Consider the following 26577-nt stretch of genomic DNA (forward strand, 5'->3'; position numbering starts at 1 on the left):
GTTTCTCCTCATGCTTTTGTTGGATTGTTTTTATAAAGTTGTTTGTTTGAAAATTGATAATTCTCTAATTTTTTAATTACACTAAAAAAATGTTCAACGTTTAAGATTTGTTTTTCAGTGACAGCAATTAAATATGAAAGTGTATTATCTTGTATTCTTTTAAGAGTCTGACAGATGAGAGCTGACATTTTTTTAAGGTGAAAAAAATTAATGGAAGCCTCTGGAGCTGACGTCATTGCAGCTAGTCAAAGACCAGATGGTTCTTGGCGAAAAGAACGCAAAGTGAAAGTTGGCTACGTTCCTCAGGACGAAGTTGAAAAATATGAAAGTCGTACGAAAAAGTTTTTTTCTGAAAAACCCAAATATCCACCTGGCTACAATCCCGATGCCGCAATTGTAGAGAAGCCTTTATCGAAGAATCAGAAGAAAAATGAACGCAAAAAACAAAAACGTCAAGTTAATGGAGAGAATTCTTCTACTCTTCCACCCACAACAGAATTAACTGAAGCTGTTAATAAACTTAACATTGACAAAATCTCTTATAATAATGCTTCAACTGCTAAAGCAGTTGACCAGGCCGATTCATTAAAGAAGATAAAAGCGCTCAAGAAGAAGCTCAAGCAAATTGAACAGTTGGAAGAAAAACTGAGTAAAGGCGAAGCCTTAGAAGATCTTCAGATAGAAAAAATTTCCAAAAAAACTAAATTAGAGCAAGAGCTAAAACAGTTACAATCTTGAAATTTATCTCTGTAATACGTAATCAACACATTCGTTTACTTTGACATAAATTGTAATTGGAGTATATAAGTAGATTTAATTTCTGGGATTTTTAATTCGTTTGATATATATTTTTTTAATTTAAGGATTGTGATTTTGTTTTAAATCTTATAAGCTAAAATGGTGGTCTCCACCTTTTTTTTCCCGATTGACAATTGGTTGGGTCAATTCCCGATTGACAATTGGATGGGTGAATAAAACTCCAACTTTTTTGGAAACTTTTTAAACTGATTTGTTGTTTATGTTTCCTGTTTTGTGTGTCTTTAACTTGATTGGTCTTTTGACTGATGAAAAAAAAAACATTTCTTATCTTTGTTTTAGAAAAGTATGGAGTGGCAAGTGTTTCTTGACCGTCTCGCTACAGAATCATCTGGCATCGGTCTTCTTAAAGAATTTTCTTTGATAAACGAAGATGTCCAAAGATTGACTTTTTGTGCAGAAAACAGTTTCATTAGCTCCTCTTTAGACAAATGGCTACTGAAAAACACTGCGTTACCCTTGATCAAATGTTTGCAGAGAACTCTAAAGTTCAAACAGTCTGCAGATTCAGCTTTCTTTCAACACCTTGATAATAAAGCGATCCAGCTCTATGGTGAAGCTTTGATAGTTTCTCCTCGCTCAGAAATCTCGGTGTTATTTGGTAATCGATCGGCAGTTTTGTTTAGCAAAGGGCTTTGGGAGCAATGTCTTGTTGATATCGAATGCGCTCTAAAAGAAGGTTTTCCTCCAACGAAGCAGTGGCGGTTGTACAAACGAAAGGGGAATGCACTAATGGAATTGAAAAGATACTCGGAAAGCCTGTTATCATTTAAAACATGCTTGACGTTACTTCCTACTGATTGTTCTGATGAAAGAAATTTGGTAGAAGCGCTTATTGTATCTGCGTCCAAATTTGATTTGAATTCGACAGTCGATGCGATCGAAGATTCGGAGCAAATCAACTTTCATCCTGTAAATGGTTTTGATAAGATTTTAATTAAAGGAAGTTCATCCTTAGGAATTGGCTGTGACGTCATGCAAGGTAGATATATTTTTGCTAAAGAAGATATACCTTGTGGTAGCATAATTATTAGCGAAAAGCCTTATGCAGCTGTTTTACTTCCTCCTTGGTATAGAACTCACTGTCAGAATTGTTTTGACAAAATCGAATTGTTATTTCCGTGTTATGAATGTGCTGAAGTGGTCTTCTGTTCTCCAACATGTTATAGCAATGCATGGGCGACTTACCACCGTTTTGAATGCAAAAAACTAACTTTGATGGAGAAAATAGGAATTGCACATTTGTCATTAAGAATTGTCTTAGTGAGCGAAGCAAACGACCTACTAAAGTTTTCTTGCAGTGAATGCATAAGCACGAACTCCAAATTTATGGGTACTTCAGACTCATCAAAGGTAGATGGTTTTAATGAACAAGGTGTTTATCAAGCAGATTATGAAAGTGTTTACTTTCTCTTGACTCACAGCAAATACTTTCCCGTCGAGGATTTGTTTCAATATTCTGTTGCAGGTCTTTTGCTTTACAAATTGCTTTTAGAAACCAACTATTTTGATTTTCATTCTAAGTTGCAGCAGCAGCGACTTGGTGTTGGTAGTTTATTGCTCCGCCATATTCAGCAGCTTATTTGTAATGCTCATGCAGTGACCTGTCTTGATGCAGGAAACTGCAGCTCTGCAAATGTTGTAGAGCAAGAACAGGTACGAATAGCTACGGCAATTTATCCGACTACAAGTTTGTTAAACCACTCGTGTGAACCCACCATTCTTAACAGTTTCCATAAAAACCAACTAATTGTAAAAGTTGTGAGAGATGTAAGGAAAGGCGAGCAGATTTACAACTGCTATGGTCCTCACTATAGACGAATGGATTATAAAGACCGACGTATTGCGTTGCAGCAGCAGTACTTTTTTACTTGCTCCTGTGCGCATTGCGTTAACCAGCAGAGTAATGCTGATAGCGACTGTTTCATTTGTTTTAAATGTAAACAGGCCTTTACCGATTCGAAAAATTGCATTAACTGTGGCGCTGATCTCCCAAAAGATACTTACATAAGTAAAGCACTTCGATGTGATGATTTATTTATGGATGCAATGCGGGTGTTATCTGTGAGCAGTGGCAATAAAAGTATTGAAAAAGCTTTGAAAGTTTTTCTTGAATGTTCAATCCTACAAGAGCAGATTTACGTAGCTCATCACTACTTGCTCTCACGAAGTTATGATGTCATCGGGAAATGTTACGCGATGTTGAGCAATTATAAATCTGCACTGGAGTTTGTAAAAAAGAGCATCTGTATAGTTAAAATGCGTTTCGGTGATCAGAGCATTGAGTACACAAATGAAATTCTTAAGCTAACAGATATATTTATGCATGTTGTGGATGGCAGCGATAATGTTTGTGTAAAAGAGGCATTAAATTATGTTAATCAAGGTCTAACGTTAGTGCGCTTAAACAAGCAACCTGGTTGCTCTGATATACTCGACCTTGAACGAAAGCTAGATATTCTAAAAAGTATTGACAAAAAGTTTGCTGTCGGATAATGTTCAATAACGATAATCGCTATCGGAAAAGTTCGATATCGGATATCGTTGAGATAATTTTACACATGAAATATTGTTGTACGCATATAAATTTTGTGTGCATCAAATTCCTTTTATACTCTGTAACTGTCTTTAATGACGTTCGATTTTTAACTTTTTTTTTTTACGGTTTTACTGATTCAAATGATAAAATTGTGTTCATAATTTCAATTAACTTTATCTTCAGTTACTATATTTAGAGGAATACTTGTGAAGAATGTGATCAAGAAAAGGCGAATATTTTGGTAATCAAAAATGAATTTATACAACTTTTTGATGGAGGCGATCAGTTTTTCCTATGCGCTTGAGCACCTCTCAAGATTATGGGGTTCATTTCGCTTTAAGAAAAAAAGATACGTTGTTTTTGATCTTCTTTTGGGCATATCTGCTTGCATTCTATTAAAAGTGATTGGAATAGAAAGTTTAGGAGAAATGTTTTTTAATTTTCGCTATAAAACAGGAGAAAGATTGCAGAGTTTGTTGATGTGGTTAATGGGAAATCCTGCTGGGCTAAAGTTAAACCACGAACTTTCCCATTTCCTCGGAAACTTTTTTTCGTGCCACGTTCAAATTTGGATGCAGTATCTAAATGTTGTAGACGATTATTTTGTACCTCTAGTTACATTTCTCGTTTATTCTAACTGTTTCGGGTTTTCTTTTTTTCTCTCACTTGTTAAAGATGCGATCAATGTACTAACATTTCACATCTATTGCTTTTACGTGTACGGCGCAAAGTTATATTCGCTACAGCTTTACGGTTTATTATCATTGGCTCGGCTCTTCATGGGTAAGTTTTTATCAATATTTTTTGTATTTATCATTTCCTTCAGCATCCTCTGAATAATCTTTTAAAATATTTAGGAAAAAAATGGAACGTTTTACGGTGTCGTTTGGATTCTGTTACATATGAGGCCGATCAATTTATCCTCGGAACAGTTTTGTTTACAACCCTCCTATTTCTTCTTCCAACAACAGCCCTCTATTATATTGTGTTTGCAGGACTAAGGATGTGTATATTGATCACTCAAAGTGTCTTGACGCTTCTTATCTCAGTTATTACTGGTAAGTACATTAAAAACGATTTCAAAACACGGCGCAAATCGTCCTAGTCATAAGTTGCAGAAGTCAGCCTTGAGCAATTTGCATTCTAGGCTACTTTTACATAAATTGTTTAAATAAAAATGCATTATTTAACATCTTCAAAACAAAGTAAAAAAGAATTAAGGAATTTGGTAATGATCATGACCTTATCAACACATGCTACATACTCATAGGAGTTAACATATTAATTTCATTCGTAAAAAACTTTATGCAATATTTTTAGAGGGAAGTCTTACTGCATCTTGCGTCCCTAACTTAACGTCTAGTTGTACTTCGTCATTTTTTGAGGTAACGGACGCCTTGCAAAAGCTTGCGACTGGAGAAATCTTAAAACCGTGGACCAAATGGTCATCCAAAGTCGGGTTGAACTAAAAAGAAGCATCTAGACATATTTTTAAAAAGATTAAAGAAAATGAGCTTGCTTGCTTTTTACTACATGTTTCTTGTAATTAGAAATCTTTGAGATTAAAAAAAAAAAATTTTTTTTTATAAAATTTTTTGTTAATGATTATTTTGCTTTAAGTTGAGCTGACCAAGTGAGTTGGTCTCAATCATCCGTTACGTATTTTCATTTCATGGTATTAAGCTTTACTCTTGTAGCTTTTATTCTGTAAAGTTTCAGCCGCTGAAAAGGAGGAATTTCTATTTATAAATATTTCTCTACTTTGAATTTCTCTCCATTTGAAAATGCTTAACAACAGCAATACTTTTTATGCAATTTGAAATGGATGCCACTGTAAATGTTTCGAGCGGAAATGTTACTTCGTTTGTTTTTTATTCCTGTTTAAAATTAAGTAAATCCAAGTTGACTGTCAGACTGACAAGTTGTCTTAAAATGGCTTGGCCATGGCAGGGGAGTATATTTGTATATATGATTTATTAGTTCAGTGAATAATATTTTTGTCATTTTTCTTGAACGAAAGTTTAAATCTTGCATGAAACTTCTGCAAAAGGTCAAAATTGGTTAAAAGGATTTTTTAAGATTTCTTTTTACTTACTAAAAAAAGCCTGTCTAAAAAAAAGTGTCTGAAAGTTTTTTTTATGTCAAGAAAAGAAATTTTAAAGCTTAAAGACTTTACAAATCGCCAACGTAAGCACAGAGTGTTCCTTTCAAAATGTATTCTAATTGGTCAACTCGTGGTGACATCTCTCAAATTTTTATTGAAACCAACTATTTTTCCAGCGGGGTCATTTCATATCAAAACAGCTGAAAAGACTTAATAATCTAGTTCTCTGTAATGGTTTTATTTTAATATTGATGCCAGCTGAACAAGAACCTGAGCTTGGATGACGTCAAAAATTTTAAATCTCAACTCTAAATATTTCCATATATTTGTTGTAGGCCCTGACTTTTTTGAATCTGCTATCAAGGATTATCTATACAAATTAAAATGATCACTTGTTTGAAAAAAAAACAAACAAATACAATATACCTGTTTAAATGCAAGTTATAAACAGTGCAGGTGCACATCACATTGAACAGTTATTAAATTGAACACGATTCAATATTTATGAGACTTACGTATTAATTGCTATATAAATATATTTATGTTAATTATCTATCTATCTATCTATCTATCTATCTATCTATCTATCTATCTATCTATCTATCTATCTATCTATCTATATATATATATATATATATATATATATATATATATATATATATATATATATATATATATATATATATATATATATATATATATATATATATATATATATATGTATGTATGTATGTATGTATATGCAATATACATACATACATATATCAAAAAAGTCAGGGCCTACAACATATATATATATATATATACATATATATAGCGATAATTAATATAAACATATATAACATATAAACATACACGCATATAATGCGTCCATATACTATACGGACGCACTATATGCGTGTATGTTGTATAAAAGCAAAATTGATACAGTGTTCTAGCTTATATTTAAAAAATTTTGTAAAAATTTATACTTATCAATTTATTTATTTAGTAAAAGAAATTTTCTTGTTAACAGCTATATACTAAATTAAGATAATACAGAAAACCATTTAATAAATATATCTAACAAATGTATTAGGATTTGCAAAATGTTAAACCCCAAGCTCATAATTCTTTAGATCAAGCATCATAAGCAAACAAATCTTTTAACATCTCTTAAAGTTGATTGTTGTATACATGCACTTACATGTACACATGTTACTCAAAACCTATTTGGGGTAACGAAGACCAAAAGACCTTCTCCTGAGAAACTTTATTCGGTCGGCCCGCAGAGTCGAATAAAGTAGTTATAAAGTAGTCGAATAAAGTAGTAATAAACTTTATTTTTGTCAGAATAAAGTTTCTCAGGAGAATAAAGTTTCTCTGGTTGGGATAGTTAAATTATTAGAGTAAGTGAGAACAATTTTAAGGTCCCTGCTGCTGCTCGAGCAGTACCTGTCATTCCAGTGAGTCAGTACTCACTGGAATGGCAGGTACTGTTAATCCTAAAACTGCGATTAATTCGACTAAAGCTGTTAAAGACATTGTTAAAGCTGTCCCTAATATAAGTCAACTTAGACGTACATTAAAACAAGCTATATGACCTAAGAACGAAATGACGTCTTATGAAAAGATTGGTATGAAGGAGTTTGGTCGTACTCGTCCTACTAATGCAATGGAGGATATGTTGTATGGCGAGTCTGATTGGAATTCGTCCAGTACTGTTTCTACTGATACCGATTCCATTAGTAGTTTGTTTTCTCATTTACACCAAATATTTCCCAACCAGGAGCTACTTTCAATACCTTCTCCTCAGAAACTTTCTTAGGACGACTCTGCGAGCCGTTAGGGTTGTATCCTTGTGGTATTTGAAAATAAAAGCTGTCCCCCATTTGTAAAACTAATGGAATGGCATCCACATATAATCCATATATCGCATACAAACAAATTATGATCCAAGCATTCATTGTATAAACTTAAACTTCCCACACCTATCACCATATACTACTCCAATGAGCCACAACAGCCAAAATAAAAGCATGACTGACTGTAAATACAAAAAAAATTGCATTATAAACACTTCCTGGACCCTAACTAAAACGAAATATTTACAAATTCAACACCGACCGACCATCCAATAAACTATGAGATATCTACATCACAACTATTACGTCATAAACGGTCGGTCGGTGATTAAACTATGAGATATATAATATAATTATATTCTTTTTATCTTTGATACCGACCGACCATCCATGACGTCATCGTTAACGATCGTTAACGATGACGTCATGGATGGTCGGTCGGTATCAAGATAAAAAGAATATATATATATATATATATATATATATATATATATATATATATATATATATATATATATATATATATATATATAATATATCTCATAGATTTACCAACCGACCATCCCACCATCCATGACGTAGGTATCTCATAGTTTACTTATGCATAGTGGGATGGTCAGTCGGTTAGTAATTTGTAAATATTTCGTTTTAGTTAGGTTTTAGGGAGTGCTTATTTAGCTTTTTTTTTTTTGTATTTATAGTCAGTCATATTTTGGATTTTGTAATTGATGGTTGTATTTGTTAATGGTGATTGGTGTGGTAAGACGGCATGTATGAGTTTATATGATGAATGTATTAACCATAATTTATTTGCATGCGACATTTGGACTTTTCCAATTCCACAGGGGTTTAATCCTAACGGACCCCAGGGCCGGCCGCGCAAGGTGCCTGAGGAGAAGGTTCTGAAGGTGGCGCCAAGTTGGGATTCTCAGATCTTTGGCGTCAATGAGAAAAATTTTAAAGACCCTGCTGCTGCTCGAATTGGCGAGTCAGTACTCACTGGAATTACAGGTGCTGTTAACCCTAAAACTGCGGTTAATGTGGTTAAGTCTGTTAAAGACATTGTTAAAGCTGTCCCTAATGTTGGCCAAATTAGGCGTACTTTGAAGCAAGCAATCTTATCTAAGAATGAAATAACTTCTTATGAAAAGATTGGTATGAAGGAGTTTGGTCGTACTCGAACTACCAGTTTGATGGAGGATATGTTGTATTCTGAAACTGATTGAAATTCCAATAGTTCTTGTTCTACTTCATCTGACAATGTTAGTAGTACCCAAAGGACTAGAATGCTTCACTTGACTTTTAAGCGACCCAGATACGATGCCATACCAAACCGCTTTCATTAAATCAGACGGACGATTGTTATCAGGAATAGGATTAACAGGAGGGAAAGTTTGTCTCAAAACATTAGCATCACGTAACAAAGAAATATCAGACGGTTTATATATAGGCTCATAAGCAGAAGGCTTTAAACGCATATATTCAGGCAAATTAGTAGTAGGTACCGGCTTGTAATCCAAATGAAAATTCCAAGTGGCATCTTCTGTATTACTAGTGGAAAACAAACTACTTACATCATCAGACAAAGTAGAACGAGAAGAATTGGAATTCCAATCAGAATCAGAATACAAAGCGTCTTCCAATAAACTGGTAGGTCGAGTACGTCCAAATTCCTTCATTCCTTCAGTCATTTCATTTTTAGGTAAAACGGTTTGCTTCTAATCTGACCAACATTAGGGACAGCTTTAACAATGTCTTTAACAGCTTTAGTCGCATTAATCGCAGTTTTAGGATTAACAGTACCTGCCATTCCAGTGAGTACTGACTCACTGGAATGGCAGGTATTGTTCGAGCAGCAGCAGGGTTTTTAAAATTTTTCTCACTTACTCTAATAATTTAACTATCCCAACCAGGGATATTACTCTAATAATTTAACTATCCCAACGCAGTTTTAGGATTAACAGTACCTGCTATTCCAGTGAGTACTGACTCACTGGAATGGCAGGTACTGTTCGAGCAGCAGCAGGGTTCTTAAAATTGTTCTCACTTACTCTAATAATTTAACTATCCCAACCAGGGATTTACTTTCAATACCTTCTCCTGAGAAACTTTATTCGGTCGACTCTGCGGGCCGTTCGGATTATAACCTTGTGGTATTTGAAAATGAAAGTCGTCCCCCATTTGCATAACTAATCGAATGGCATCCACATAGTCCAAAATCGCATGCGAACAACTTATGTTCGATGCATTCGTTATACAAACTCATACAAGCAGTCTTACCACACCAATCGCCATTAATAACTCCAACGATTAAGACCAAAAGTAAAAGCATGACTGATTATATAGAAAAAAATACGCTTATATAGGCGAAAATTTCCCAGGCGACTAATAATACGAAATCATTTACAAATTCCCAACCGACCAACCATCCACAATATACTATGAGATAACTACGTTTTAAATGGTTGGTCGGTCGATAACTATATACTATGATATATATATATATATATATATATATATATATATATATATATATATATATATATATATATATATATATATATATATATATTCTTTTTATCTTTGAATGCACCGACCGACCATAACGATCGTTATGGTCGGTCGGTCGATGCTTTTATAGATGTAAAGAGTATATATATCTATATATCTCATAGTATATTGTTGCTGACCGACCATCCGTATAAGACGTATATATCTCTTAGTATTTTATGGTCGGTGGATAGGATGGTCGGTTGGGAATTTGTAAATCTTTCGTATTATTAGTGTCGTAAAATTTTGCTTAAGGAAGCAAATTTAAAATGTAAAATTTTGAGATAAAAACATAACTGAACATGTATAAAAAATTTGCTTACTTAAGCAAAATTTTACGACACTAATAATACGAAAGATTTAACAATATACTATGATATATAGGGGAACCTGTTGTACCTCTGACCACTTTTTGTTTCCGGGCGTTTTTTTGCTCGACGGTTGAATCAATTTATACCATTCAAAGTTAATGTTATTCTCTTATATTTTGCGCAAAAATTATACTTTTGACTTTTTTCTCATTCAACCAATAAGTATCATTTTTGAGCGTTTTTAAAAAAGTACTCAAATAGTCAATGGTACAACATGTACGTTGTACCTTTGACCGAGGTGTGTTGTTCCTTTGACCGTAATGTTATTAATAAGTTCTTATGAATTATTTGGACTTTTAATAAGTAATCATGACATATTACAGCTTTGCTATATGTTATAAAGAAATTTCTAGCCAACCACATGTCAATAAATGCTTATATAAAACCATTTTGTAAGAAATTAAAGACACAGCCGCAGCAAGTTATAACCAAAAAACATTTTTTGATGGTCTAAAGTAAAATTTTGTTTCTTGTCACTTTTATATTACAATTTCAAGTAAAACGTTTTGTTGTAATTCAATTTATTAATTTTGCTTTGAAAAATAACTACTAACTGCAGCATTACATAAGTCTCCCTTAGTTTGGATTTTTTGATACATTTTGTTTTGTATCTAGTCTTGTACAAAGGGTCATTCATTGTCCTTGTACTTAGGGCCGTGTTTTAAAGTAACACCTACGGTCATAATCCTTATGATTTTGCTTTTTTGTTTTTTTGTAGTAAATAAAAGAAAATGACATCAATTATCAGTACTATTTCGATTTAGTCACATTTTTTTCAGTTGGATGCTATTTACATGGGACGGTTCGGGTTAAGATTGGAAACTTCAAATGTGATTGAATTGTACAAAATGTTTTTAATTAAGTTGTTACTCTCTTTTAGATAATTTAAGAGCAAAAATATATTTCTATAACTTGCTATACTTGCAATTAGAAATGAACTCATTGTACCTAAGTTTACCGATTTTAAAACCCTTTTACTTGGCGGAGTTTTATATTTTAAGTAATTATGTCGATATCAATAGGAAGTAATTTGTATGATATGATCATACAAAAAATCTGGCCCTAAGTAGATTAATATCCCCTAAATAGGTTTTTAACTTAGAAACCTCTTAAAACCCAACCAAAACTATTTTTAGTTGTCAGATTCATTTAGATTTGACCATAATGCTTTTTAGAGGAAATCTTTTAATGCAGACAATGAAAAATATGAAAATAAAATATATTATATTAAAAAACATTACTGTACAGTAAAAGATGTCAGATCAACATCAAACATAAGATACTGGCGTCTAGATGATCCATGACCAACACTTGGTGATGGAACTTTCATTATAATATCTTCAAGTTCTACATCATAAACATTGTCATCTTCTCGTATAAATTTATTGTCTCCTGATTTCTTAAGATACTTAACTTTGTAAACTAAACCAACAACTTCAATAACTTCTGCCACATAATGTCTAGAGTATTTCTTTTCACTTAACTTGACAAGTAAGAAACTTCCTGAAACAATTTCACTATTTTCTGATTCATTGTCAAGTATATTTATTCCAAAATCAATTTCATCAAAACTTTCATTAGTTAAACTTGTGTCAGAATGTTGATTAAAAATAATCTGTTTTGCCATGGATTTTATTTGTCTTGAAAAAGGTTTTTGACATTGTTCATTATTAGATTTTGAATGTAAAATAACTTTCATTTCAGGTGTATCAGTTAAAATGCGTGATTTTCCCTTACGTCTTTTTGAAATAGCTGCCTTTCTTAATTTGGCTTTTGGGTGAGGTCGTATTATTTCAGGTGAAACAATTTCCAATGTTGATGGTAAATTGCCAGGAGTGGTTTCAACCTCATTGCTATCATTAGAAATGCAAGTTTCAGTATCCACTATTGGCCTATCAGTAACAGTTGCAGCTAAGAAGTCAATATCAGTAAAAATATTTTCATTAAAGGGAAAAAACCCAGTACATTTAAAACTGTTAACAATATTAATCGGTACAAAAGCATGAGGATAAGCTTGACCAACAAGGTAAGATATATCATAAATTGTAACTGGTTTACCAGCATTTCCTGGTGATATCATCCAATTATTCATGGCATTATTATAAAATATTTTAAATGGACCAAAAACACCACGATCAAGGGGTTGCATTTTGTGGGTTGTGTGAGGATGAAATGTCATTAAAATTATGCCCGATCTTTTAGCTAATTCAATAATAGAAATGTTAACATGACTTTCATGGTTATCCATTAACAAAAGAACTGGTTTTTCTACCGAAGGTCGTACATTACTAATAAAATGCTCAAGAAACTGCAGAAAAATGACTTCATTTGACCATCCAGACTTATTAGCTGCTCCTACACTTCCAGGAGGAGCACCATTCAACATGTAGTCCTTAAATTTTGCACGCGGAAATACAAGTAATGGTGGAATGCTACTTCCAGTAGCATTAATGGCTGCAATCATTGTTACATTATTGCCTCGTTCTGCACTAGTCATACTTCCTATTTGCTTTTTGCCCTTTGGGGCTAGGATTTTTGGTGGTACATGAACTGTGGTAATTCCTGTTTCATCGCAATTCCAAATGTTTGATGGCTCAAAATGATAACGTTCTAAAACATTTCTATAATTTTTAAACACAATTCTTACAGTTTCTTTATTGAATGCAGAAGATCTACCAAGACTTGTTGGCTGCGGTTTACGTAGGGATAACTTATCATTATATCTTTTCCGAAAATCTCGTAGCCATTGTTCACCAGCACATTTATTCTTTATCCATGAAGTTTCAATTTTTTTATGGTTTGCTAAAGCATACTCATATGCAAAGAATCTGATTTGCTTTAATGTAAGCCCATAATGCATATTTGCAGCATCTGCCAAGTATTTTACCAAAATTAATTCTTCTTTTGTTGAGAATACTTTTTTTGGTTTCTTATGTGAATATGAATACTGGGTTCTTCCAGATTTTTTAAACTGCTTTAACTGATATATCAAAGTTGATTTTTTAATGTTGCAATGTCTTGCTGCTTTACTTAGACTCATTTTTTGTTGAAGAACAAAATTCACTGCATCAAACATATCCTTCTCGCAAATCTTCTTACGAAAAACACCAACCTTACTCCTTGGCATTTTAAGATTAAAACATATTAACAGAAATGATTATATATTTATTTGTTCTTACTTCCTTATTGCTGTACAGAAATCAAGTACAACTATATAATCAACTTAATTATCAAGCTGCTACAGCTGCCAACTAACTTAATTATTAAAACTGATTATCAAGCATTATAAGTACATAAAAATATACATTCCAATAATGGATTGTGTGTCAAGTGTAAAATTTACTCTTATTTATCAATAAATTAAATAAAACAATGCATAAGATATAGAAATATATAAAAATATAATTTGTTAATATTATTTTATCACTTATATTATATTTAAAACTTTCAAAATACCAGCAAGAAAGTAATAGTACGCTTTTCGCTGATTTTTACATGCAAGAGTACAGCTGTCTGATAAATTTGATGAAAAATTTCATAAAAGTGTCCTCTTTAAGTTCGCAAAAAATTAAAGCGCAGTACAAACCAGTCAAAGGTACAACGTCCTACGCTGGTCAAAGGTACATGAGATGGGTTTCTTCAACAATTATCATCTCAAACCCCATTTAGGGTTAGAAATAATTATTTAAACTTTTCCATAATAAAAAAAAGATGTTGGTTAATGTAAGTAATATCATAAATTAGCCAAACAACTATTTATGACAGTTTTGTTATTAAAATAAGATAAACATAAATATTTACTTTTTAAGAGCTAAAACTAATAATTTCTTGTGGATCAACACAATCTTCCCCAACCATGATATTTTAAGGTAAAAAGAGTCGTCATGGACTAATATTTCAAATGGCACTTCAATTTTTTGCAAAATGATAATAGTCGGCCAATATGACAGAGTGACTAAAGGTACAACGTGGTCAAAGGAACAACAGGTTCCCCTATATATATATATATATATATATATATATATATATATATATATATATATATATATATATATATATATATATATATATATATATATATATATGTATATATCTCATAGTATATAGTTATTGACCGACATCCATTTAAGACGTAGATATCTCATAGTATATTGTGGATAGATGGTCGGTTGGGAATTTGTAAATATTTCGTTTTATTAGTGGCCTTGAAATTTTTGCTTAAGTAAGCAAATTTTTTTTATATGACGTTAGGATTTATTAATGGTGATTGGTGTGGTAAATCGGCATGTATGAATTTTTATGAGTGTATTGACCATAATTTGTTTGCATGCGAAATATGGACTATATGTGGATGCCCATCCATTAGTTTTTCTGATACCTCTTTATAAAGTCTTTATAAAGTCTAATTCTTCATAAAGTTTTGGGTTACGAGATTTAGTGAATGCGCTTGACAATGTACAAACAATGCTCTAGATTCGATGGCTCTTATATTTGCTTGTAAGCCGTTATAAACTCCCGAAACATTACTCACACCATGGAAGCATTGTCACCGTAAATCTTTTATGGGTCAATCTAATGTGGTTAACATACCACAAACCACTTTGAAAAGGGTTTTACAATCAACTTTGTCTGATCTGTAAAAACCTAAAAAACATTCTTCAATTTGGAATGTGTCACGGTCGACCGATCGAACACACAATGAAACTTGTTCCATCACAGACCTGTCTGAAGTCTCGTCTAGCATTAATGAAAAATATGTTTTTCTCTTAATTTTGGCAGTAATAACTCTGATTATTTAGGTTGCTTTCATTAGAAGCAATTCGTTTATTATTCATGCGAAATCCATTTATATTTCGTTCTCTCTAAAAAAGAACTCAATTGCGAAACATCTGTAGCTCTAACTTTTAAAAACTGACTCAAATTTGAAGCTTCTTCTGTATGACATCGAATGGCTAGTCCTTGTCTTGCGATTAAGGCAACAGTGGAAATAATTTTATCAAGAGCTTTTCTTGGTTCCTTCATACATTTTTGATACGAGGACGAAATTTGTGAAGATATATTTATACCTTTATCTTCGTAAGATTCTTTGGTAATATTTTGTCGGTAATTTGCTGATTTTTTATGCATATTAAATCTTTCAACAGCTTTTTTCCAATTATCATGCCAGGAATTAAGAAATTTACGGGTTGATTTTCTACTAGCTTGTTTGGCAGGTACGATTTCGATTTTTACAAGAAGATTCATTTGAATCAAACCGTTCTGAAGATTGTACGGAGGAAGCCAAAGCCGTTGGTGACGCTGTCTGCTCGATAGATGGCAATACAGTTATTGCTGAACCTGATTGAAAATCTTGAGCTGGGGCAATAGATTTATTGCTGGTTCTATTTATACTTTTCGACATAGCCATACTAATGCTGATTCTATGTTTATCATAAGGTCATAAATCCTGTAGCTGATTTATGACCTTATGATAAACATTTTAAAAAAAGTTGTAAATAATTTAACAGAGATAACAGAGATAATACCGATTTAACAGAGATAATTCCGATTTAGTTCTAAAAAATTGTTCTGCAGAATTATAATACAGATATTTTCCAATTATCTTCCTGAATGAGCACAAAAGTTGGAGACAGAATAACAAAAAATGAAAAGAGTAGGATTTTGTAAGCATTGCATACTAAAATGAATGAGTGGAAGTCAGGAATTCATAACAGGTCGAAAGACATCCCAATAGCATTTTATAACAATAAAAAAAAGACAAAAAAAAAAGATTTTTTAAAACATAAATCTTACGTTAATATAATGCACTAAAAGGTAGTAAAGAATTCTTCTGCGGTTCAAGCGTGCATCAATTTTGTTTGTTTGTTGCTGTTTCTTTTCAATAAGCATTTTCCGAAAAGCACTGTAACGGTAGAATTGTTTTCATTGTGGTTCAGATTTGCGTGGCCACTTAATGTTATTCTAAATGTATGACAGACAAAAAGGCAACTTTTTATTTATGTTTGTTTGCTCACTTGAAACAAAGAAAGTTGAAAAACAACTTATTTTATTTATTGGATGCGGAAAGCTTGGTGCACACGCACGAGAGAACATTGCTAGTGGACGGAATATATATATATATATATATATATATATATATATATATATATATATATATATATATATATATATATATATATATATATATATATATATATATATATATATATATATATATATATATATATATATATGTAATATAAAACAAATTTTCTTTGAAAAACTTAATTTTCTTTGGTAAAATATAGGCAAAGCTTACAGTAACTTCAGCTGTAATATATGACATGTTAAAGGGTAAGTTTTTGAGGAACTTGATTGTTTCGTTTTTAAATGAAGGTGAGATGACTAACGTGGTGGAATTTTTTTTGAGTCATTGTGCTTTGTTTATCAACGTTTCGGTTTGCTAAGTCACATGATAAACTGGCGTATTTAATTGTTTAAGCTGGTTTTTGTTTGCTAAGCTTAGAAGAACGCTTTTTGTGTTAGATTGCTTAATCTGATTTAAAAGGTTTCGTGTGACCACATTGCTCAAAATGATTGCTCTCTATAACACTGAAAACATTATTCCTATAATTCGGTATTGAAGACACAAATGTCAAAAGTCGAAGCGTATCTTAAGCAACTTAGTAGTTATGAGGAAGATAGCTGTACCGTCATTTTTCAGAATCTGAAAGGAGTTTATCCTACGTCACAAAATTTACCATGTGAATTTGTTCTTAAGCAACCCTCTTTGATATCTGTTGTACAATGTAGGGTATCCTTATTTCCAGTTGGATGGAGTAGCTTTGAAAGTAGCATCTCTTCTAAAGACCTAATAAATTTGGAGTCAAATATCTCAGCCAGCGTTGTTTATCGATGTGAATTTGATCAGACCGAATTACCTGAATCAAACTGTGATGAATTTTATCAGTTTTGCCTTTATGACTACAAATTGAAAATAGTACATGGCGCAAGTTGTCCATTTCAAATCATTGAGAAACCTGATGACTTTTGCAATATTTATGCTGCTGATTATCAAATAAAAAATGTCACTTCTTCAACTAATGATATGGAGTGGTGGATGGAACCACAACAATCTACAGAGTTCAATGATGATACAGTGTTAATTCATAATAAAACAACAATGTTAGAAGACGCTTTAGCAAAGTCTGTAGAAGAGAATGATAAGTTAAAAAGTCAGAAACAGCATCTTGAAAAAACAATTGAAGTATTCCAGCAGCAACTGACAGAAGCAGAAAATTATTGGAGAGACTCAAATCTACAAAAAACAACTCTGCTTCAAGAGAAAATAAATCAGTTTCTTGATGAAGAAAAAAAAATGAAATTAAAATTAGCCGATATTGAAAACACTAATCTTAACCTCACAAAACAAATAGCTTGGTATGAGTCAGCACAGCAGAAAAACTTACCTTTAAGTAGTAAAACTCATGATGAATTAGATAAAACAAAATCTTTAGTTGCAAAATATAAAAATATGGTATCTGATCAAAACCAGTTTTTATCACAACTAATGCAAGAGAAGGATGATTTGAAATGCCAGTTAAACTATGTATCAGAAAGAAATATGAAATTAGAAGCAGAAAACAAGGAAATTATTCAAAGATTAGAGTCCAAATTAAAGCTATTAGAGTCTAACAATAAGAAACTTCAGTCAGAGTTAGATGAAGCTAATGAAGCTAGAGATATGCAAGAAAGTGAAATTTGTTCATTAAAGCGTGAAAATGAGAAAAATAAGAAAATGTGGGATAATGATCGTACTCTTCTTAATCTTGAGCTAGAAAGATTAAGAAACGAAACTGAGAAATTAAAGTCTGAAAATGAAAAGCTTAATAAAATATACAGCAAGTCAACAGAAGAATTTCTTTTACAAGTTAAATCATCATTAGAAAGTTCTAAACTGGAGCAGGAAAATCAAATTAAGCAACTGAATGAAAAACTGGCTGAAAAAGAAAAATCATTGATGTATATGATGGAGAATGAAGAGCACTTAAAAGAAAAAATCAAGAGCCTAAACTTGACAATTGAAGAAGAACAGATTTCTTTAAGGGAAGCAAAGGAGTTATCAAATGAAATGCAAAAGCAAAAATCAACAATTGGACCCCAAATGGCTCTTCATTCTGCAAATGTGCATTTAAAAAGGCAACTATTAAAGACAATGGAGGAATGCAAATATTATCAAAAGTTATATTCAGAGGTGCCTTCTGATAAGAAAGACTTAATAAAATTGAACAATGAACTGAAGTACAGACTTGAAATGGGTAAAAAAGTTTTTGAAGATAAATATTCAGAATGTCAAAAGCTAAAAAAAGAAGTTTTTGAATTAAAGAAAAAGCAGGTTTGTATAAAATGATGATGTGTATTAAAGATTTGTTGATAATTTTATTGAAAATTTTGTCAAAAAAGAGTTTGTCCTTTTTTTGACAAAAAAACATTAAGCCAAAATTTTCAAAATGACAAGAAATTGTTAAAAAAAAATTTTAAACAGCTTCGTCTAATAATTCTTATCAAAGATTTTAAACATTTCTATTTAAGGCAGAAATTTCTGCTGTAAATGAAGAAACTCTGTTTCAAAAGGAAGCAAAGCGTAAAATATTGGCACTCCAAGAAGACCTTGAAAGAACTCGAAAAAATGAAGCCCAATTAAGAATGGATTACCAAAAACTTTACGAAGAAATCAATCTTCAAAAAAAAGCCAATTTTCTAAACGGTTTGTGATCACTTGGAAAATTTCATACGTTTTGTGTTTTTTAAATTTCACTCTTTAACAGTCAATAATTTGTCAAGTTCTACTTTAGAGCAATCTTGTCCCAACGTGTTGAAAAGTTCTTCAGAGCAATCTTACCCCAATGTGTTGAAAAGTTCTTCAGAGCAAACTTACTCCAATGTGTGGAAAAGTTCTTCAGAGCAATCTTATCCCAATGTGTTGAAAAGTTCTTCTTCAGAGCAATCTTATCCCAACGTGTTGAAAAGGTCAGGCTCTAACCAACTTGAAGGCATATACTTTCCACCTTCAGCATACAGTTCAAATTTCCTGGAGTTATGTTCAGGACTATCTATGAATAATCCGTTGATTGTGTATCCACCCGATATGGATAGGATTGAAAGAGATTCACAAATATCACTAAAAAAAGTTTTGAGTGAACCTGAGCCCCAGATTATGCATTAATATTGATTACTTATGCACATAGTATAACTTGACTTTTATTTTACAAATACGATGTCAAATACTTCTTGGGGACAATATTTGGACAACGTTTTTTTTTTTTGTTGTTTTTTTTTTTATAAATGTTTATTAAAGTTTTAAAAATAATTTTGATTGTATCGGGAAAAATTAAATTGGAAACCAAATTTTGGATAAAAACAAGAGCGTGTATATTAAAACTAAAATTAAATACAAATAAAAAGAGTAAAAACCTGCAAAAGTCTTTCTCGCTGAACTAATGGACTATATATTTTTTACGTGAGTAAATTAGTAAAACCCCAAAGAGCAAATCGAAAACATAATCTAGCTACATAATAGCAACTTCCCAGAGGACCAGCTGGACATGCGCAGTAATTCATCTTCAACAGTTCTACCCTTTCGAACAAAAATCCAAACTTTCTAATTCTTTACTAAAACTATTTGGAATAACATTTAAGTGCGAAGAAATTTAGAAAACCCATGGTGGTTTCTTTAGGTAATCTTTATAAATAAATTTGTATCGATTTTTCCCTGCAAAAAATTTCTTTCAATTCATCAAACCTGTTCCCCACATCTGTTCAATTCATCAAATCTGTTCCCCACACTTGGAATTCATCAAATCTGTTCCCCACCCAGAACTTGATTAGAATATCTCTAAAATATGTGGCTAAAACTCTTCATTTAATCAATTAGACTGAAAGTTAATTGTACCTGAAAAAATTTCATATTCAATATCCAGTTATTGTTTATGTTTATTTGTATGCTTCTCTCCATGTATTCTTTTTCAGGGTGAGTTTCAAAATTTTTAAAATTATGTTGATTGCTATATTTAAGATTCTTTTTAAAATTTTTTTTAAAAAACTCTAAGTAAAAAACTTTGGGGCCGATGTGTTAAATGATCATTTGATTTCTTTGTAAATATATTATTGTAAATTACTAGAACAACCGAATCATACTCAAAAAATTGACCAACATTTGGTCCAACTTCAACGGCTGTTTAGGCAAAGAGAGTTTTGTTCTTATTCCATAGCATCCCTTAGTTTTGTTCGAATGCATCAATTGCTATCATATTTTTAGAATTTTCCACAATACCACATAATGCATCTTTTCAAGACCAACTCATTTCCAAGATATGTATCACTCATCAAATCAATACCGATTTTCTAAGTTCTGAACGAAATTTCTTCAAACTGTATGACCATTACAAATAATATTAAAAAAAAAAAAAACTAAACAAAAATGCTTTTCTACATGCAAGGCTTTAAAAAAACATTAGCCTACGATTTAAGCGTCCAAAATAGACTTGCATAGCGTGCGATGCGTATGAAAAAAAATCACTATCGCTCACGCTCATACTGAAGATCATTTAGGAAACGCAGCTCTCCGAAATAAAAAAGGATCTGACACAAGCTAAACCAATAAAAAATTTGAAGCATTGATACTCAAACGTTGATTTACAAAAAAAGCACCCTCTTCCTTAAGAATCTACAGTCAAAGTTTACTAAAAGTCACAATTTAACTTTTACAACCTTAACATTCATGGTAGCAGCTGTAAAAGGGAAAAATATTTTAGTGGATAAAAAAATACAGCAGAGACTAACAGGAAGTCGGATCTTTTTTAAAAATTTATATTGAAGGTTATCAGTGCTCTGGTAACGCTTTATTCCGATTCATGCCGAGAGCAAAATCAAAGTATTAAGCTTTTTCTTCTTCTAATTTATAAGAATATATACCGGTTTTAAAAGTTTGAAATCTTTATCAAAATATGAGCAATATCAATTTTAATGAACAAAGTCTGATTATTGTTAAAATGTTTGTCTTAAACATTTAAATAAAAAATACTTTTAATATTTAAATTGATAAACATGACATAAAAAAAAATCTTAAAAATTAACAACAAAAAATTTTTTTTTAGGTGTGAGCCTATAATAGGCATTTTGTAAACATCAGAACCTGTGTTCTCTAAGATTATTGATAATTGAACAATAAACATCTGCAACACCAATGGCTACAGTTATACAAGAAATTATAGATTAAAAAATTATCAGATAATGCTGGAAGCAACGTTAAATGGTGGAATATTCTAAGAAAACACTATACTAAATTAAAATACTAAATTAAAAAATTATTTTTATGGTTGTGATATCCATGTTTGAACTTACTGTGCAAATATTTTTTAAATTAAAAAAAAAAACAAGAAAATATTCAAAATTCAGTTAGATGAATACTGAATACATAGAATTTATAACCATTAAATTAAATTTCTATATCTAATCATTAAGTGCATGAATTTAATTAACCAATAGTTATTCAGAACAAGCTATGCATCCTTCTTGTGAAGGGATGTGGTCTTAACAGTTTGTTTAGAATAGCCTCCAAAAAGACATTTGTAGAACTCATGTAGAATTACTGATAGGCTGGAAAGACATGTTCTCCAAAATAATCACAATTTGCAGTTATCCACATACAGCTGCTTCTATTGAACAAAGTTTTTCTACTTATGGATTTATTTATCCAGCCAAACAAAATAAAATTCTCCCATAATATCACCCTCAAATCTCAGTATCAACAAAGTTATTATCTTACTTGTCATATGTTGTAATTGATGTACACCTAAGCTGAAATGTCTCAACCACATTATCATAATGATCAAGTTATTGAATAAAAATGCAAAGTCTTGGAAATCTATCTACATACATCTAATATATATTTGGAAATATCTTGCATTAGCAAAATGTAACATTCTTTTGTTCTCTCCAATAAATCAACTTGATGATGATTATTATCTCTTAATATCTGTTTATTTGTTTGACACAATCAATTTTATAACTTGGAATAATATTTAACAGTTCCTGTTAGGATTTTATGTTTTCTCTAAACATGCAGCCTCTTTTTAATTGGCTGGATAGGAACTTGGATGGTTAATTAGAACATTTCTCTGTTCTTTAAAGCTACAAACATCTTCTTTTCAGTTGAAAGTTTCTTGTCAGAAAAATCTAAAACCCACCAACACCTCAGAAAGATACCAAAAATGTAAACTAAATGCTGTTGAGCCAGTGTCAGCTGCATTTTTAAACTCTTTTTGGAAGAGGAAGGATTCACCTTCCAAAGAGATATAGAGTAAAATACTTCCCATCAGCCCTCTGGAATCATTTTCTTGATAAGCTTTTATAAACTAAAAGTCTTCTTAAATATTATTAAGGTTCAATACATCTATCATGATTGACAATACATCTATCATGCTTATGAGCTCTTGTTAGTATTCTATCTTTTGTCTATAAAGCATATAGCACTAGCTGCAGCCATCACAACAATGTCATTATAATTTAATTATGGTAGTGGAAACAAAGTTTGAGACTGTTGCTACAGGGAGAAAATGTGGAGCCTTTTAATCTATTCTATCATTAACTTGTTACTTTGCTTTTTCATATTTTAGTTGTAACTCTAAAAGAAAAGAACATAAAAATAAAACGTTGTTGGAGGTCTGCTTGTATTAACCCAATATGGGTAACTAAATATTGAGTTAAAGTCTGGCAATGAACTAGTAGAAAATAGCACCAAATGAGTGTCAATAAAGAAGTTCTATAGATTTTGTTTAATATAAATTTTATATGGGCTTTTTCAAATTCTTCAGGTTAGAGAAAGCTACATAAATGTTAAACACGGAACATAGAAATAGTATTAAAAATAAAAATACCAATGATAAATGTACAATAATAATAATAGAAATAGAAAAAGTATCAGATTATAAAAACTATAAATATAACAAAAGTATATTGAATAATTTTGTATAATAACCAATTCATAAAAACATTGAATCGTCTGTCTCAATACTAATCTTTTTACAACTAATTGAACCAAATGTAGGATTAGCCACTATCCTTTTAGAAAATTCAATTCTTGAGAACAACCCTAACTGATATGCATGCACATAGAATGCACATATCCATACAATCAGACATACATATATACTATACCTTAACTTTTCTTGAATAATTAGTATCAAGAAATATTGAAATCAGGAAAAAAATAAAATGAATCACAAAAATAATTTGTTTGTCAGAACCTAAAATTCTTTAAATCATATAATAAACGAATACAGTTGTAACATCACATTTACTTCCTACATGATAAAACAAAAGTTTGTTATAAACCAGGCTGCAGTTTGAACCCAGGTCCTCTTGGAGGTGAAGTTAAAGAAGTTAATCCACCAGCAGGTTCACTTGCAAAACGGCCACTTCTAGGTCCAGGTTTTGGAAGAATTCCTTTTGCAAGACTATCAATAATTTCCACCATGTCATCTGGCTTTAAATCTTCATAAAATAAATCGTTGATTTGGACCATGGGAGCATTTACACAAGCACCTAAACATTCCACCTCTGATAAAGTAAACATTTTATCTTTTGTAGTTTCACCAGGCTTAATTTGAAGTTTTTCTTTAATAACAGACATTATGGAGTCAGAATTACATAACATACAAGGTGTTGTTGTGCAAATCTGGATATGATATTTTCCTACTGGTTCTCTATTAAACATTGTATAGAATGTTGCAACTTCGTACACACGCATCTCAGGCATTTGAAGCATTTTTGCTACATAGTTCATCCCTGATAACGGAACCCATCCTATCTGTCTCTGAACTAAATCAAGTAAAGGTATTGTGGCAGCAGTTTCATGACCCTTGGGATAATTAGAAATAATAACTGAAGCTCTTTTTTTATTTTCTTCTGTAAACTCAAAAGGCGTATCAGGATTATTATATTCTGTATCTCTGTGAACAAAAAGTTTGTCAGATGATAAAATACCAGATTTAAATATACTTCGTGTTTGAAATTTGATAAATGAATGCTGAGGTACGGAAAAAGCTTTTCTTAACAAAGTTGCCATTTTTTTCTTCGAAGTTTCAGCACTCAAATTTTCGATTATTTAACTGCACACACATTCCTCGCCAAACTTTCTAATACATCTACATTTTTAATTTTAAAAGAGTGTTTCCCGTGAAAGGAAAGTCCGTTTTTCAAATCTTGGTCCCAATTCTTATAATTCAAGTCATTGAAAACATATTTTTGCATTCGTATGTGGATAATTTTCAGACTTCTTTCCCAACGTATTCTATTACGGTACGGTCCAACCACACAGTTTCTAAATCCAGCTCTTAGAATGAGGTAATGAACACTTAATCTTCACTATGAGACGTTCATCTTATAATAATAAACAGGGACATCTTAGGATATGGGTTCGTAGACGGTCTTTTCTACCTTAATAAACAACACTGGTGTGCGTCAAAAATGTTCCTAGAGGTTTCTTAGATGGTTCTTGATGAAATTTCCCTTTTAAATTTGAATCAAGCGTTCATATTGCTCAATTAGGTCTAATTTTTTGAGATACTAACTGAGCTCTTTAGATGTCTTTAGAGAACTCAATATTCATTCGACTGCACACGTGGGTAGTTATGTTGTGCTTACTAGCCTTCAGGTAAAGGTCAGCCGGAGTGCTTGCTCTATCTATAAACAGTAATTAAAATATATTTCTAAAACTTTGTTCATCATTGTCACTTTTTTTACAGGCAAATACATCAGCTATATAGTTTATATTTCAAAAAAATGAATAGAAGGTGTAAAAACAATCCTAATAGATTTTGCTATGTGGTTGGGAAGGTAACTTTTATGACCAACAATTCACTATAACTCTGTTAGTAAAGATCCTTGACCATGCATATTGCGGAATAAGGATGGGCGCTCAAGATAAAAGCTATGCCTACATATGTGCTGCAAAGCCTGTGTCGAAGCCTTAAGGTGCTAAGCTGCGGGAAAAACAAACTATCTGTCATTTGGTATACCTATTGTGTGGAGAGAAGGTAAGGGTCATGGCACTTACTGATATTTTTGCTGACCTATCTTCAAGGTTTGATTATCATTATTTAAAATAAGTACAGTTCTTTACAGATCCATCAAATGGAAATGAACCTTTACTTTTTTAAAAAATAATCATGACCATACCTTGAAGATTGGTTTCAAAAAATCCAAACAAATTTATAGAAATCTTTTGGTAGCCTATCAAAATTCTAATTGTGTATAAAAATTGTGAATTTTCCTTGCATAAAAGTTTTGGAATCGGGGATTTTTTGATATCACAGTGGAGTTCAATCATTTTGACATCACAATGGAAGCTATTGAACAAGATGAATTGCGAACGTTTTGTATAGTAATCAACGGTTTTCTTAAGATTAAATAGGCTAAAAACTTGTCTTGCACATGTATAAGCGCAACGAACCAATATCGCTTCACAAGCGAAAATCATCAAAGACTTCTTTCCTTGGGAAATAAACTTTTCACAGTTTTTGGTTCGAAAGTTCGTAAGTTGTTAGTAAGTTAAAAAAGGAGTCAAATTGAATCATATTTTTTTTCTCCCAAACAATTACAATGTGTTAAATAACTTTAATGAAAATTTCTTATGGAGTTATTTTGTGTTAATAATGTCTTCAAATGAATTAATAAAAAATGTGGCATAAAATCTCATTATATTTTAGATTCTTTTAGTGCTCAGTCCAAAGTATCCAAAACACGGTCTGGGGTCCCCTTTAGTTCGAAACCCTGGGCAAATGTTCAGCTTGCCCACCATATCCCAACAGCTCTGATAACGATATTTTTAAACCTTCAAATGATGCAGAGTTTATGATTTATGAAAAAGGTTCATCTCCGACTTTACATAAACCAACAAAACTTGTGAGTGACCAAATCAAAAGGGATGAACTCAACGAGAAATTATTTTAAGATTATTTTACTTACGAAAATTATTTCACAAATTACACATCTTTACTAAAACCACAATTTTAATGGTTCGCATTTTTATATTAGTTTAAAAAGGTTCTCAAACATGCTGATTCTTTTGGAATCATTTTGTGTTAATAACACTTTCAAACAAATTAATAATAAATCTGACATAAAATGCCATTAAATTTTAAATTTTTTTAATGGTAGTTCCAAATTATCCAAAACAAAGTTATAGCTCATTGCATATTGCATTATCAAAACATAAAATAATTTTTTACTCTTAAAATCCATAACTTCATTAACAACTATGCAACGACATATTGAAGAGTTTTTAAGAACTTCGAAAAAATTTTAATTTTA

The 26577-nt window shown here is 31.5% G+C and overlaps 5 protein-coding genes and 1 long non-coding RNA gene across 6 annotated transcripts; 4 read left to right on the plus strand and 2 right to left on the minus strand.

The window, feature by feature from the left end:
- The first annotated feature begins 116 nt into the window (after positions 1-116).
- On the plus strand, positions 117-859 carry LOC145189718 (uncharacterized). Its single transcript, XM_080066373.2, has one exon. It carries the CDS (start codon positions 211-213, stop codon positions 736-738), a length of 528 nt encoding a protein of 175 aa, XP_079922499.2. The 5' UTR covers positions 117-210; the 3' UTR covers positions 739-859.
- Positions 860-886: 27 nt separating this feature from the next.
- LOC145190724 (protein-lysine N-methyltransferase SMYD4-like) lies at positions 887-3433 on the plus strand. Its single transcript, XM_080067611.2, has one exon. The coding sequence runs from the start codon at positions 1105-1107 to the stop codon at positions 3310-3312; it is 2208 nt and encodes a 735-aa protein (XP_079923737.2). The 5' UTR covers positions 887-1104; the 3' UTR covers positions 3313-3433.
- A 173-nt stretch (positions 3434-3606) lies between these two features.
- On the plus strand, positions 3607-4946 carry LOC145190161 (phosphatidylinositol N-acetylglucosaminyltransferase subunit Q-like). Its single transcript, XM_080066948.2, has 3 exons — positions 3607-4138; positions 4213-4413; positions 4676-4946. Exons 1-3 carry the CDS (start codon positions 3607-3609, stop codon positions 4822-4824), a joined length of 882 nt encoding a protein of 293 aa, XP_079923074.2. The 3' UTR covers positions 4825-4946.
- Positions 4677-16644, minus strand: LOC149886527 (uncharacterized). The gene is made up of 3 exons (XR_016453300.1): positions 16523-16644; positions 16018-16185; positions 4677-4820 (listed from the first exon to the last, which is right to left on the minus strand). It is a non-coding gene; the product is annotated as an uncharacterized LOC149886527 (long non-coding RNA).
- Positions 16515-19685, plus strand: LOC145189719 (uncharacterized). The gene is made up of 4 exons (XM_080066374.2): positions 16515-16557; positions 16750-18598; positions 18796-18970; positions 19059-19685. Exons 2-4 carry the CDS (start codon positions 16856-16858, stop codon positions 19427-19429), a joined length of 2289 nt encoding a protein of 762 aa, XP_079922500.2. The 5' UTR covers positions 16515-16557; positions 16750-16855; the 3' UTR covers positions 19430-19685.
- Positions 19686-23495: 3810 nt separating this feature from the next.
- Positions 23496-24412, minus strand: LOC149886528 (NADH dehydrogenase [ubiquinone] flavoprotein 2, mitochondrial-like). Its single transcript, XM_090091119.1, has one exon. It carries the CDS (start codon positions 24329-24331, stop codon positions 23591-23593), a length of 741 nt encoding a protein of 246 aa, XP_089947245.1. The 5' UTR covers positions 24332-24412; the 3' UTR covers positions 23496-23590.
- Between the last annotated feature and the right edge of the window lie 2165 nt (positions 24413-26577).

Source organism: Hydra viridissima, unplaced genomic scaffold, assembly GCF_058129835.1.
Source record: "Hydra viridissima isolate aposymbiotic clone 2 unplaced genomic scaffold, HvirCarnegie_v1 scaffold_6, whole genome shotgun sequence".
Taxonomy (NCBI): domain Eukaryota; kingdom Metazoa; phylum Cnidaria; class Hydrozoa; order Anthoathecata; family Hydridae; genus Hydra; species Hydra viridissima.

Excerpts from the sequence above, each read along its gene's own strand:
- LOC145189719 (XM_080066374.2), top strand. The coding sequence starts at position 16,856 with ATGTCAAAAGTCGAAGCGTATCTTAAGCAACTTAGTAGTTATGAGGAA. Across the intron at positions 18,599-18,795 it reads TTGAATTAAAGAAAAAGCAG|GCAGAAATTTCTGCTGTAAA; the intron begins GTTTGTATAAAA and ends TTTCTATTTAAG. Across the intron at positions 18,971-19,058 it reads AAAAGCCAATTTTCTAAACG|AGCAATCTTGTCCCAACGTG; the intron begins GTTTGTGATCAC and ends GTTCTACTTTAG.
- LOC149886528 (XM_090091119.1), bottom strand. The coding sequence starts at position 24,331 with ATGGCAACTTTGTTAAGAAAAGCTTTTTCCGTACCTCAGCATTCATTT.
- LOC145190724 (XM_080067611.2), top strand. The coding sequence starts at position 1,105 with ATGGAGTGGCAAGTGTTTCTTGACCGTCTCGCTACAGAATCATCTGGC.
- LOC145190161 (XM_080066948.2), top strand. The coding sequence starts at position 3,607 with ATGAATTTATACAACTTTTTGATGGAGGCGATCAGTTTTTCCTATGCG. Across the intron at positions 4,139-4,212 it reads ATTGGCTCGGCTCTTCATGG|GAAAAAAATGGAACGTTTTA; the intron begins GTAAGTTTTTAT and ends TAAAATATTTAG. Across the intron at positions 4,414-4,675 it reads TCTTATCTCAGTTATTACTG|AGGGAAGTCTTACTGCATCT; the intron begins GTAAGTACATTA and ends CAATATTTTTAG.
- LOC145189718 (XM_080066373.2), top strand. The coding sequence starts at position 211 with ATGGAAGCCTCTGGAGCTGACGTCATTGCAGCTAGTCAAAGACCAGAT.